The sequence below is a fragment of the Arachis hypogaea genome, chromosome 14 (genome assembly GCF_003086295.3).
Source record: "Arachis hypogaea cultivar Tifrunner chromosome 14, arahy.Tifrunner.gnm2.J5K5, whole genome shotgun sequence".
In the NCBI taxonomy this organism is placed as follows: domain Eukaryota; kingdom Viridiplantae; phylum Streptophyta; class Magnoliopsida; order Fabales; family Fabaceae; genus Arachis; species Arachis hypogaea.
In genome coordinates, this window is record NC_092049.1 from 137502058 (window position 1) to 137515964 (window position 13907).

A 13907-nucleotide genomic window follows, 5' to 3' on the forward strand; every position below is an offset into this window, starting at 1 on the left:
ATTAAGTACTAAAGTTATGATATATACATGTCATCACAACTCAAATAGAGTTGTTCGGTATTTCGGGTTCCTAACGGGTCGGTAGAGCTCTGAAGGTGAAATGGTAGAAACCAGCCTTGGTCTGGGTCCAGAGGAAGAGGATGGAGACTTCACGACCTCCCGAGCTGCTGCGGTAATGACACTCCGACACTCAAGTCAGCAATGGTGCAGATGGTGGTGAGAGAATAAAGGGGCTAGTGACGTACCGTGGGAGAGGGGTAGGGCCCTCCCCATATATACCCTGTCAGTGGGGTAGGTCCCACGAGGGCAGACCCACCTTCCTGGAACTTTTCTTTCTCCAGTTGTTAGGTAGCTAGCTTCCTGGAGGAAAGATGTCCGGGTCAGGGTCCGGACGTGCGACGCCCAGCAGCCCGACAGCTCGGGTCGGGTGGCCCTGCACGTCGGGTTGGTCCAGTCAGAGTGCCACCTGGGCTGGGCCGTAACAGTGCCCCCAACGCGCCAGCTAGCGTTGTGAACAACTTGGGTGGCGCGTTCCGTTGCTTTCAGTAGCTTCGCCACTTGGTCGGTTAATCGTCTGTCTGAGTAGGGGCGTGCCCCCTACGCGCGAGTGAGGCTCGTCGCTTCGAGGGTATGCCTTTTGTCGCCTCGTTCTTTGTGCTGAGCATTTAATGCTCTTAATGGGTAATTCGAACCCTATGTGAAATGACTGTTTTGTCCTCGTCTTTCGCGCTCCCCTGCGTCAGTTACTACTCAGCCTCTCTTTCCCTTCCCTTTCACGTTTCATAATCATTTTCCCTTCTCACTTTTTCTTATTTTGTCCAAAGTTCCTACTGCGAATCGCCTGTTTCGTCAGAATCTCCCCAAGGATTTCTTTTCCTTCTTCGATAAATAACATCATCCTGGTAAGTTGTTTTTCTTTCTGTTGTTCTGGCTGGTTTAATCTTGTTGTTATACTACTTGTTCTTCTGTTTCAATTTTTATGTGCACTTGTGCATTGTGTCGAATTGCATGCTTGGTTGCGCTAGCATTAGGTAGATCCTTGGGGGGGGGGGTAACCATTCCAGGTTTTTGGCTTTTGTCCATAGGCTTCGTTTTAACTATGGATTTGGTGTTTAGACTTGACTGTAGACATTGGGTAGGCTAACTATAGTTTTTGGCATTAGTGCCGGTCTCCCGACCTCATAGACTGACTCTGAGTGGTGCCCCCACTGTAGGTATGGCCCAACATCCCATCGCGAGGGTTCCCGTTGCGAGGGCACCTTATGATCGATACGCCTGGGTGACCTCGGATGTGAAGGAAACCCCCAACTAGATGTCCTTGGAGGAACTTACGGAGTTCTGACAAGCCGAGTATCTCTACGTGGGAGACCCCGAGGAGGCTAACTATGAGGTTTTTATTCCTACCAGCCAGGAATGGATATTCCAACTAAACCTACACTCTCCCCGGGTCCCCGATTGGATCTGGATGTATAAGGCGATGTTCACCCAGCTGGGGGTTCGCATCCCCTTTTCCCCCCTTTCAAATGGCGCTGCTCGATCGATGTGACATGGCGCCGTCTCAGTTGCATCCTAACAGCTGGGCCTCTATCCGCTGTTTCGAGATGGTTTGTTAGTATTTAGAGCTGTCGGCCTTCGTCGAGGTATTTTTGTTCCTTTTCACCTTGACAAACCCTTCCAAAGAGGGAAAGGCCAAAAAAGGCTTCATGTCCTTCTGAGCAGGCCAAGGTCGGAGGATCTTTAGCTTGTTTGAGGATTCTTACCACGGTTTTAAAGATAAGTATTTCAAAGTTCGCCCCGCTGAAGGTTGGCACCCCTTCTGGCTGACCTTGGAAGGGGAGCGCCGCATCCCGACCTATTGGAGCTTTGGGGCGGGGGCGAAGGCCTTCACGAAGGTGACATACAAAGGGTTGTCCCCTGAGAACAAGAAGGTTACCAATGTTTTGTTGGCTATCGTTGGCAGGAACCATGTTAACCCCCATCTTCTTATAGGCGATCAGGACATGGCTAGGGTTATGTAGGTGCGTGGTCGCTTGGTTCTTTGCTCGTGTTTATTATTTGTACAATTGATTAACCGTTTTACCAACTAACGAGCTCTCATCTGTTGTTGCAGTATCATTGGCTGGCGAACAGGTTGGACTTGATGCTTTGTTTAATACATTTCTTGCTTATGATAGCGAGGATGACTCTGCCACCCATAACAATGAGGTGCCCCCAAAGATGCTGTCGAGGTCGAGGCTCAGTCCCAACCTACCCAGGGGGAGGTGATTGGGACCAGTGCTGGTCCGAGTCCCTGACCAGAGATCGAGGCGGAGGGTGAAGGGCCTGAGGTGGTGGTTGTTGACAACCCAAGAAAGAGGAAACCATCTTCTAGCGCCGAGGGAGTCCTCACGGTGATGGAGAAGAACTTCGATGCCGAGAACTTCATTGATTCCCAACTGCTCCCCGGCACAGAGGACTTTTTCCACGGTGGAGATCTCGCCTCGCAGGCCAGATGGATGTATTGTACCTTGCTCCGGGGAGCCGCCATAGCGAGAAAAGCAGAAACCGCCTTGGCGGGGGCGCGGTCATTGGAGAACAAGCTTCAATCATCTGTTAAGGCTAATGACAAGTACAAGGTTGAGGTCAAGTCGCTCTAGACGTAGCTAGCTGACGCCGAGGAGAAGATCAAGACTTCTGATGCTGCCGTAGTGCGACTTACCGAGCGGGAGCTTTCCTTGGAAGGTCAGCTCAGCGTTGCTCAAGGTCGGGTGAATTAGCTCGAGAAAGAGCACGATGAGGATCTTTCGTCAGCGACCGCAGCCAAGACTTAAGCAGCTGATTTGAAGAAGAAGTATAAAGAGACCATGAAGCAAGGTAAGAATGCCATCCTGATGACCGAGGAGGCTATCAAGGCTCAGGTGAAACTGCTAGCTCCGGACTTCGACACCTCCGCCGTTAGCATTTTCAAGACCATCAAGGATGGCAAGATAGTTGATATTCCAAAGAAATGATGTAATCTTACTTGTTGTATTTTGTTTGAAATTTTTGTAATATGTAGATTTCTGAATACTTGAGTAGTTCTAGCGAACTTGTTTACCGTTTTGTTGGTAGATGTTTACTTGTCGACCATTTTGCCGATAATTAACTCGCCTGGTATTTGCTGTTTGTTTGCCATTTCGTTGGTAATTAACTCGCTTGGTATCCGCTTACCGTTTATTTGTCGTCTCGTTGGCAATTAATGAAGCCAGGTCGTGGCTTTTTTGTTTGAATATCTCAAACTTGGCTTTACTTAGCAGCCGTTTGTTGTAGTGTTTGCGACTTTGTTGGTTCCTGGGGTGATCAATCCCGGGATGCCGTGTCGCTATGGAATTGGCAAAATAATTTGAACAATTTCAAACGGTGTATCAAAATTTAAAATGAGAAGTTTGAAACTAGGGGGACAATCAGTGTAGCAAATTATCATTTATATAAACAACCAATAGGGAGTAATATAAACATAAAGTAGTATGGGTCTTACTAAACCGGCTAGGCCGGCAAACCGCTTGCTCGCTGGGTGTGCCCCGGCTCCTAGGAATAGAATCTTCTTAGGTTCCTTGCATTCCATGTTATGGGAGTCTAGCCGCTCCAACTTGTAGGCACCATTGCCAAGTACTTCCTTCACCCTGTATGGACCTTCCCAATTTGCCGCCAACTGTCCTTCTCTTGGTGTTGGAAGACCGATGTCGTTGCGTCGTAAGACTAGGTCGCTCGGCTCAAAATCTCTTTTGAGGACTTTGGCGTTGTAACGCAGGGCCATCCTCTGCTTCAATGCCGTCTCCGACAAGTGGGCCATCTCTCTATTTTCATCCACTAAACCCTTTTCTACGGCTTTTTCGACTCCTCCCAGAAGTAGCCGCGGGCTCGGTTCCCCTATCTCCACAGGAATTACCGCGTCCACCCCGTAGGTGAGCCGGAAGGGTGTCTCCCCTGTAGATAACTATTGAGTTGTGCGATAAGACTAGAAGACTGAGGCTAGCTCGTCTGCCCATTCTCACTTCTTCTGGTCAATTCGCTTTTTGAGGCCTTGTAGGATGACCTTGTTTGCCGCTTCGACTTGGCCGTTGGTTTGGGGGTGCTCAACAAACGAGAACTTTTGCTTTATGCCTAAGACGGCGAGAAATTCTCCGAATTTCTTGTCGGCAAACTGTGTCCCATTGTCCGAGACGACGACCTCTGGGATTCCAAATCTGGCTATTACTTGTCTCCATATGAACTTCCGACAATTAGCCGAAGATATGCTGGCCAACGGCTCGGCCTCTACCCATTTGGTATAATAGTCGACGACGACAATTAGGTACTTGACCTGTCCAGGTCCAACCGGGAAAGGCCCTAACAGGTCGACTCCCCACTATGAGAATGGTCGGGAGGCCGTCAGCAGGCTTAGTTCAACTGCTGGTGCTTTGTGAAATTTGGCATTCTCTTGACATCTTCTGCATCTCTTTACAAACTCTTTGGAGTCCGCCATCATTGAGGGCCAGTAGTAACCGTCCCGGACGAGCTTTCGGGCTAAGGTCTTCCCTCCGATGTGATGGCCATAACACCCCTCATGGACTTCGCTTAACACGTAGTCTGTTTGGTCGGAGCGTAGGCACTTCAATAGAGGTTGGTTGAGCCCTTTCTTGAACAGCTGGCCTTGTATTATTGTATACTTGGAGGCTTCTCTTCTTAGCACCTTTGTCGTCTTTTCGTCATTAGGGAGTTTACCGTCTTCAATGAAATCAGTGATCGGGTCTATCCATGAGGGGTCTGCTTGGGTTAAATGCAAAGTCACTGTTGGTTCTTTTACCAAACCTTGAATGAGAGATTGGTTACCTGTTCCTGGCTTCGTGCTTGCCAGCTTTGATAGGAGATCAGCCCGTGTGTTCCTCTCCCTCGGAACGTGCTGCACCGTGACCTCGTCGAACTCCTCACTTAGCTTCTTGACCCTTTCCAAGTATTTCTGCAGCAGTGAGTCCCTGGCTTGATACGTTCCATTAACCTACGATGTGACAATCTGAGAGTCACTATATACTTTAACTCTGGTGGCCCCAACTTCCCTCGCCAATTGCAGGCCGTCAAGAAGAGCCTCGTATTCTGCTTGATTATTGGACACCGGAAAGTCGAACTTGATCGATTGCTCGTATACGACTCCCGTTGGGCTTTCTAGAATGACTCCTGCTCCTCCGAACGTTTGGTTGGAGGCTCCGTCCACATGGAGCTTCCACCGTGTGTTCGGTGTATCGGGAGTGTTTCCCATCACTTCGACCAGAAAATCAGCCATTGCTTGGGCCTTGATTGCATGTCTGGGCTCGTACTGCAAGTCATACTGAGACAGTTCGATTGCGCAGGTCATCATTCTGCCCGCCAGGTCGGGCTTTTGTAGCACTTGACGGATTGCTTGGTCCGTCCTAACGATTATCTGGTGTCCTTGGAAGTACTGTCACAACCTACGAGAGGAGGTCAGGAGAGCGTATGCCAGCTTTTCCAACTTACTGTACCTCAGCTCTGTGCCCTGCAACACCTTGCTCACAAAGTAGACTGATTGCTGTATTTTTCCTTCTTCTCGTACCAGGACAGTTGCCAAGGCTTCATCAGTTACGACTATGTATAGATATAGTGCTTCATAGTCTTTGGGTTTCCTGAGGACAGGGGGTGTCGACAGTATCTTCTTGAAATTGTGGAAAGCCTCCTCACATGCTGGGGTCCATTCGAACGCAATCCCCTTTTTCATCAAGTTAAAGAACAGGAGCGCCTTTGCTACCGACGCACCGAGAAATCGTGATAGGGCAGTAAGTCTTCCCGCTAACCTTTGTACATCCTTGACGCACCCTGAGCTGTTCATTTGCAGGATTACTTCACATTTCTTCGGGTTGGCTTCCACTCCTCTTTGGGTTATCATAAAACCCAAGAACTTCCCGGCTTCCATAGCGAAGTCACACTTAAGAGGATTAAGCCTCATGTTGTGCCGCTGAAGAGATGCAAACATGGTCTCCAGATCCCTGATGAGGTCCTCAGCCTGGGTGGTCTTTATTAAGATGTCGTCTATATACACTTCCACCATCCTGCCAATGAGACTGCTAAATACCTTGTTCATCAGCCTCTGATATGTTGCTCCTGCATTTTTCAGTCCGAAAGGCATCACCTAATAGTAGTACGTACCCCCTGGCGTTATGAACGCCATCTTCTCCTTGTCTGGCCGGTGCATTGGAATCTGGTTGTAGCCAGAATATGCATCCATGAAACTCAGAAAACGATATCCCGTGGCCGCGTCTACAAGAGCATCAAGGTTAGGAAGGGGGAAGGAATCCTTGGGGCATGCCTTGTTGAGATCAGAATAGTCCACGCACATTCTCCACTTTCCATTGGCTTTCTTAACTAGGACTATGTTTGATAGCCAGGTCGAGTGGTCCAGTTCTCGGATGAACCCCGCTTCTAGCAGACTGGCCGTTTGCCTGGCCACCTCGTTAGCTCTTTCCTGGGACATTTCCTCCTCCTCCTCTGTGCCACCGGCTTAGCTTCTGCCCTGACGGGCAGGTGGTGTGACATAAATCGGGGATCAATTTATGGCATGTTGGCCGGTATCCAGGCGAACAGATTGCCGTTTGCTCGAATCATTTTCACCAGTGGTCCTTTCAAGTCATGAGGGAGGTTCCTGTTCACGAAGGTGAACTTTTCTTCCGAGTCGCCGACCCTGAACTTCTCAATATCTCCTTCGGGTTCTGGTCTGGCTCTGTCTTCGACCCTTGCGTCCAGGTCGGCTAGGAAGACCCCGGCTGCCTCTTTGGACTTTTTCCTCAGGAAAAGACTGGCGTTGTCACAAGCAACCGCTATTTCCAAATCTCCTCTGATGGATCCAACCGACCCATCATCAGCAACAAACTTCATTACCAATAGCTTAGTACAAACCACAGCTCCGAACTCATTGATGGTTTTTCTTCCTAAGATGAGATTATAGGCGGTGGAGTCCCTGCCATGACCGATCTCTTTCCTTTACCCCCTCCTATAGAGACTGGGAGGGAAACTATTCCATCAGGCTTAACGAAGTTATCACCTAAGCCGACCACACCGTGTTGGTGGGCTCTCAGGTTGGTGTCTCGTAGGCCCAGGGCATCAAAGACGTTACGGAACATGATGTTCGAGTCGGCTCCTGTGTCTACGAGGATTCGCCTGACCAGACCAGTTCCCACCCTTGCTGTAATCACCATAGGAGGGCTCTCCGGCAAGTCGTTAAACCACTGGTCATCTGGTCCAAATGATATTGACAGGACTTTCCTGGAGGAGGACGTGGAACTGGACCACGACACAGCCAAGACTTTGGCATCCTTCCTGCATGTCGACTTCGACCTCGGAGCCACGTCTCTTCCGACTACAACGTTCACAATGGTGAGGCCGCGCTCGTTGTCCTCCTCAGGGTCTCATCTTGGCTTCACAGCGCGGCTCCTATCATCGCCAGATCGGTCATGATCTCGCCTTTTGGGCTCTCTTATAAGGTGAGAGAACTCTGCCAGCTTACCTTCCCGAATCGCCTGCTCCAGAGCATCCTTCAAGTCGAAACAATCTTAGATCTTATGGCCGAAGCCCTTGTGGTAGTCGCAATAGAGGTTTTTGTTCCCTCCAGTTCTATCCTTGAGTTGTCGGGGTTTCGATAGGATGCCCTTCTCGGCTATTTGCTGGTAGACCTCAACGATCAGGGCTGTCAAGGGAGTGTCGTTTGTAAACTTCCCTACCCGGGAGAACGAATTGAAAGCTTTAGCTGGCCCTCCGTCCTTGGGGTGCTCCTTACCCCTTTCCCCGCTACCGGGATGACAACCAGAGTTGTAGACGGGCTGCCGCTTGTTGGCTTCCACGACTTTGCTAATCTCTTCGTCATTGATATACTCCCTCGCCACATTTTGTATTTCTTGCATTGTCCACAGGGCTTGGTGGTGAGGTGTTTCCTGAAATCCTCGTTCAGTAACCCGTTCGTCAAGCATAAACTGGCCACTGAGTCGGTTAGGCCGTCAATTTCCAAGCATTCATCATTGAACCTGTCCAGGTAGTTCCTGGTCAGTTTCCCACTCCTCTGCGTCACTCCTAACAAGTTGATGGGGTGCTTAGCTTTAGCGATACGCGTGGTAAACTGGGCCAGGAAGGCGCAGGCTATGTCCGCAAAGGTTGTCACCGAGCCTTGGGGGAGAGCGTTGAACCAGCGAATTGCCGGCCCCGCTAGGGTCACGGGGAAGGCGCGACACCTCACTTTATCACCCACCCCTTCCAAATTCATCCTGGCCTCGAAGGCCGTTAGATGTTCTTGGGGGTCTTGGGTCCTATCATACCTCATGTTCGTTGCCTTATCAAAGTGCTTCGGTAGCCAGACCTCGAGGTTGGAATGGTGAAAAGGGGTTGCCCCCATGATTACGGGTTGTCGCCTTCTTTTTGGTCTTTCTCTGCTGTCTTCTCGGTTTTCCTCCATTGTATTTCTTGTCGGAGGTCGGGTGTAAATTACGGGATCTCGCTGTCTTCTTGGCACTTCCCTACTCTCTCCTTGGCTCTCTGATTCTGATCGGGGGTCCGGGGTACGTCTGGAGCGACTTCTTCGGGGGCTTCTCCCTCTCCTTTGAGGAGTTGGGGAACGATCTTGCCTCGGAGCCGGCTGGTAGCGCTTCCTGCTTGCCAGTTCTCGCTCCAAGTTCTGTACCCTGTGACGTAGCTCTTGCATTATTCTGGCGCTATCACTCCCCATTCCTCCAAAAGGGTCGCCTCTCCTAGGAACGCGAGGGGAGCTCAGTTCGCCGCGGGGAGGTGATGGGGGGGGGGATCTCGTGCGTTCGCGGAAGGAAGCCACGGAGGCTACCCTACCGCTTCGGGGGACCATTTTCTCCCCGCGCTGCTCGCCTCCGTCATCTGCCTCCACAGGTCCCAGCAGAAAGTCCATTTAGTGTTGGAGTGTTGGAGTGCTTTTTACAGGTGCTCACCTTCTGCTCTTTCATTGTCAAAGTATATTTCATTCCGACGAAAGATTTACAGCTACTCATCGACGGACGAGTTATACAGCAGCCAACCTACATAAAAATACGTAGTATATGATACATAACATTTTTTATATAATTCCGGGGTTGTTACGTTCTTGATTATTAAGTTTGTTTTATGTGGCCACGGATAGAAAATTTGAAATATGATAGTGTAAAAGTAACTTTGTCAGTCAAATACTCAAATGTGAAAGAAAAGATTATAAGTTCCAAATAAGTGTGCCAAATGATTTTGATATTGAATGAGAATAAATAATGCGTTAGTCACGTTGGATCTTATATATATAGTCAATGTCTTTTAACAAATCATAATCTAAAGTCTAAATAAACAAATCACTTTACGTACTTATCAACTATTCACTTCCCTAATTGTGATTCAGTTCCGTTCCTTATTCTAATGAGAGAATATTTTTTCTTACCAAATAATGATGAGTGAAATAAGTAGGGAAGATTATGGTTGATTTTGATTGGCGTATATGTTGTTCATGTTTTCTCAAGTTTTGTGGATTAATTCATACTCAATCTTTCTAAGAAATTCAAATGCGATGCTAATTACTATGAATTCAGCTGCAAATATAGCTAGGTTGCATGTACCAAAAAGAAATTAAAAAAATAACGTACATCATTTGAAATTATTGGGGCTTATTAATTTTGGTTTCGGATAGTATCCTTTAACCGGCGGGCATAATAACGATTAATCGTCACAAATCAGAACTCTATTTAATGGTCTATAATTAGCCATTGAATTGATATATACATATAAAGCGACATTTAATTTTTCTATTAGAGATATAATTATTTATATGCTTTTTTTTATGACTTTAAATTTTTAAAAAATGTGGTATCATAATACGGACACTCATTTAAACGAACGAATGAGCTGATTTTTCGCCTAATCTAAGTTAGTTTATTTTAATCGTTATATGTATATCTAACTACTATTTATATAATTTAGAGTAAAGTACTATTTTTATCTCCAATGTTTGGAATGATTTTTAATTTGGTTTCTAACGTTTTAAACGACATATTTCAGTCCGAAAAAATTTTAAACGGTTCAATAATGTTGTCCCAACTTTAAATTTAACACGAACAATTAGCATATTGAAAATATAATAATGTTTGATTTCAGTATATAGTAAAGTTTACCCACCAACTATCACCAATGTAAAAGTTTTTCCTTTGATTAGAATACAGATATCATAAATCTAAAGAAAATGACTCTTCTAAAGCAAAACTTGAGCAAGTTGTACAAGAATCATCTGAAGCTCGCAGAACAACACGTGAACTGAGAAAACTATCATAGCATGCCGACTATGTCATGACTTGCCATGATGCATATTGTTTTGTTACTGAAGATGGAGAACCATCAACCTTTCAAGAGGCTGTTGAAAGTCCAGATTTTTCTTTATAGATGACAGCCATGCAAGAAGAAATAGAAGCACTACACAGAAACAAGATGTGGGAGCTTGTCCCACTCCCAGACAAAAGGAAAGCAATTGGTAACAAATGGATTTACAAAATACAATGTGACAATCACGACCAGATAGAACGTTATCGTACAAGACTGGTGGTGAATGAATTTGCTAAAAAAAAAGGCCCCAACAAAGATCGTGTCCAGGAATTAAAGGCTCAATTCGCTAGGGAGTTCGATATGAAAGATTTGGGACCAGCAAACAAGATTTTGGGGATGCAGATTTGTCAAGACAGAAAAGATAGGAAGATTTGACTATCCTAAGAAAATTACTTGAGGAAGGTCTTGTGGCGCTTCAACATGCAAGAGTGTAAGCCAATATCTACCTCACTTTCTGTCAATATTAAATTATCTTCTAAGTTGTGTCCTAGCAGTAAAACAGAGAAGATAGAAATATCTCGAGTACTGTATACATCTGCAGTGGAAAACCTTATGTTATTGTACGCCATAATTTGCACCAGACCAGATATCGCTCAATCTGTCGGGATGGTCAGCAGCTTCATGGCAAATCTAAGAAAAGAGTACTAGAATGCTGTGAAGAAGATCCTGAGATATATCAAAGGAACTTTTTATGTTGCTTTATGTTTTGGAGGATCTGAATTTAGCATCAAAGATTATGTTGACTCTGGTTTTGCAGGAGACTTTGACAAAAGAAAATTCACTACGTACTACGTGTTCACACTTGTAAGAGGTGCAGTAAATTGGTTATCAAAATTACAAGCAATTATAGCATTATCAACTACAAAAGCTGAATATATAGCAGTTATGCAATCTTGTAAGGAAGCAATTTGGTTGCAAAGGTTAATGGAGAAACTCGGGCACAATCAGGATATGATTCCAATATTTTGTGATAGTCAGAGTGACTTACACATCTTAAGAAATCCAGCCTTTCACTTAAGAACGAAGCACATAGGTGTTTAATATCATTTTGTTCGTGAAGTAGTGGAGGAAGGAAAAGTGGATATGCAGAAAATCCACACCAACGATAATTTTATAGATATCATGACAAAACCAATCAATACAGATAAATTTAATTGGTGCAGACCTTCTCTTGGCCTATTGAAAATATGAGTAGCATGAATACACCAAAAGAACAATTTTGAGTGGGAGATCGTGAAAAGAAGAAGTAAAATTCTTTTTTTGGTTTGAAGTCAACAAAATTAGCTAGAGGTTACAAGTGATACAAGTGGAGAATGATGACGTTTCAAGAATATTAAAGAACATTATAGAATTTAAGTTTGGTCTATAATCAAGTATGATGCAAATGGTTCTTATCAAGTTAGAAGACTCATGAAACTACTTGTAAGTTGTCCAACTTGCATAGTCAAAGTTCTAGTCAAAATTTGCAACTTGAAGATAAGTTAGCTTAGTTGTAATCTTTGACTTAGTCAAAGAATGAGTTGTTACATAAGTTGATATTTATCAACTTGTCATACAACTTGATAAAGATGAATGTGAAAGAAGACTCTAGTACACACACTTGTACAATTTATGCACAACTTGATCAACTTGTAAATTAAATGCACCTCCACAAAATACCATATATAGGGGGTTAAGGCATTTGCTAATGTATGGCATGTTTTGCATAGAATTAGTGAGGAAAACTTAGAGAGAAAAATAGTAAGGTTTCTCATATGTGTAATTTCTTTGTATGAATTTCCATAATACCTAAGAGAGTATTATAGACTTCTTTATATATTGTGAGAGATTGTAATTTACCACTTTATCATATTATTTTCACTGTTTGTCGATATTCTTGTACAGTTCTATCTATTTCTCGATCACAAATTTTAGTTATTTGTCCTTATTAACTCTGGTACCTAACATAAACACCAAACACAGCGAATTCGCTTTTGCCTTGTTGAACAAGTCCCTCACCCTTGAAGCACCTACACCAACAAACATTTCAATGAACTTTGAACCTGATAGAGAAAAGAATGGAACACCAACTTCTCCTGCAATTGCTTTAGCCAGCAATGTCTTCCCTGTCCTTGGTGGCCCTACCAAAAGGACCCCTTTCGGAATCTTCGCTCCCACAGCTGAGAACTTCTCTGGTGTCTTCAAGAACTCCACAACCTCCTGGAAATCTTGCTTGGCTTCATCAACTCCGGTTACATCCTCAAATGTCACTCCTGTGTTTAGTTCCATCTCAAACTTTGCCTTATTTCTGAAGTAAACATGGAATAAAAGTGTATCGTGTAGTTATGCTGATCATATCATATTCCAAAATTCATGTAGTTATGATGAATATCTTATCATATGCTAAAAAATTAATGCAGTTATGATGAATATCAAAGTGACATGTATTTTTATGCAAAGTATATACATATATCATATCTTAAGGTAAAATTCATATAGTTATGGACCTTTTATATATAACTATAAACATCATATCATACACTATAAATCATATAATATCTATGCTAAAATCCATAGCTTCCTAGTCCAAAAGGCAAGTTGGGGCCAGCAGGATTATTTAAAGAACTCCTCAAGAGTAGACTACCAAGCAATATCAAGGGAAATGCAAAATTTCCCAAGAAATCAAATATTGCAGACCAACCAACTTACATCTATAGGGTGAGTAGCAAAGTCAACATTTTCTTCCTTCATTTTCCTCAGCAACTTCTGAGGCAACCCTGGTAACTAAACCTTGACCCTTTGGATTTTCTCCAATGCTGGATTGTATATCTTAGCAATAACAATAGTTTCATTCTCAAACAGGTCAACTTTCTTCACAGCACCTTTATCCAAGTACTGCAAGAACTTTGAGTATGTTAACCTAGTTGAGGTTGAAGATTTAGGGCTATCTGGTTCTGCAGCACTTGCTGGTTTGGCAGAAGATAAAGATAGCTCCAGCCATGTTGGAGGTAATCCAATAACTGATGGTTTTAACAGCTTCCTCTTGCTGAGTTTGGTTTCTAACAAAGGTTGTAATGGACATGTGTTGTTCTCTCTGTTCTTTTTTCTATTTCTTTTCTATAGTATTTTTAGTCATACATATATAACTATAAATTTTAAATTATATATTATTTTGTAATTTTTTTCAGAAACAATGAGAGTTTTAAATATCAATTATGGATCCACACTTTTTATTAATAAAGATTTTGGAAAAGTACGGGAATTAAAAAAAAAGTATCTATTTAAATATTTGTCTTACGAGATCTGTCTTTGTCTGCGAGAATTATTGGTCGCAACTTTCAGATGACATTCTGCATATATATCAAAGGCATTTGAACATAAATGGTATAGTTTTATTATTTTATTTGTGTATTTCATAACTTCAAAATAATATTCTATAATTAGATATAGTTTGTTGACCTACTTTTTTTATAGTAAAGTATTGTTTTTGTCCCCAACGTTTGAGGTAAATTCTAAAGTTGTCCCTAACATTTCAATCGTCCTATTTAAGTCCCTAACGTTTCAAAATTGAC

General features: G+C 44.1%; 1 protein-coding gene and 1 long non-coding RNA gene across 2 annotated transcripts; one reads left to right on the forward strand and one right to left on the reverse strand.

The window, feature by feature from the left end:
- Positions 1 to 4009: 4009 nt before the first annotated feature.
- LOC112743336 (uncharacterized) lies at positions 4010 to 5350 on the reverse strand. The gene is made up of 3 exons (XM_029292555.1): positions 5030 to 5350; positions 4463 to 4996; positions 4010 to 4366 (listed from the first exon to the last, which is right to left on the reverse strand). Exons 1-3 carry the CDS (start codon positions 5348 to 5350, stop codon positions 4010 to 4012), a joined length of 1212 nt encoding a protein of 403 aa, XP_029148388.1.
- Positions 5351 to 11917: 6567 nt separating this feature from the next.
- LOC112744495 (uncharacterized) lies at positions 11918 to 13717 on the forward strand. The gene is made up of 2 exons (XR_003172806.3): positions 11918 to 13115; positions 13198 to 13717. It is a non-coding gene; the product is annotated as an uncharacterized lncRNA (long non-coding RNA).
- Positions 13718 to 13907: the final 190 nt, after the last annotated feature.

Coding starts and splice junctions, on each gene's coding strand:
- LOC112743336 (XM_029292555.1), bottom strand. CDS start 5,350: ATGACCTGCGCAATCGAACTGTCTCAGTATGACTTGCAGTACGAGCCC. Junction 4,997..5,029: donor TTGGGGCCACCAGAGTTAAA/GTATATAGTGAC, acceptor GTCACATCGTAG/GTTAATGGAACGTATCAAGC. Junction 4,367..4,462: donor TGGCGGACTCCAAAGAGTTT/GTAAAGAGATGC, acceptor CCATTCTCATAG/TGGGGAGTCGACCTGTTAGG.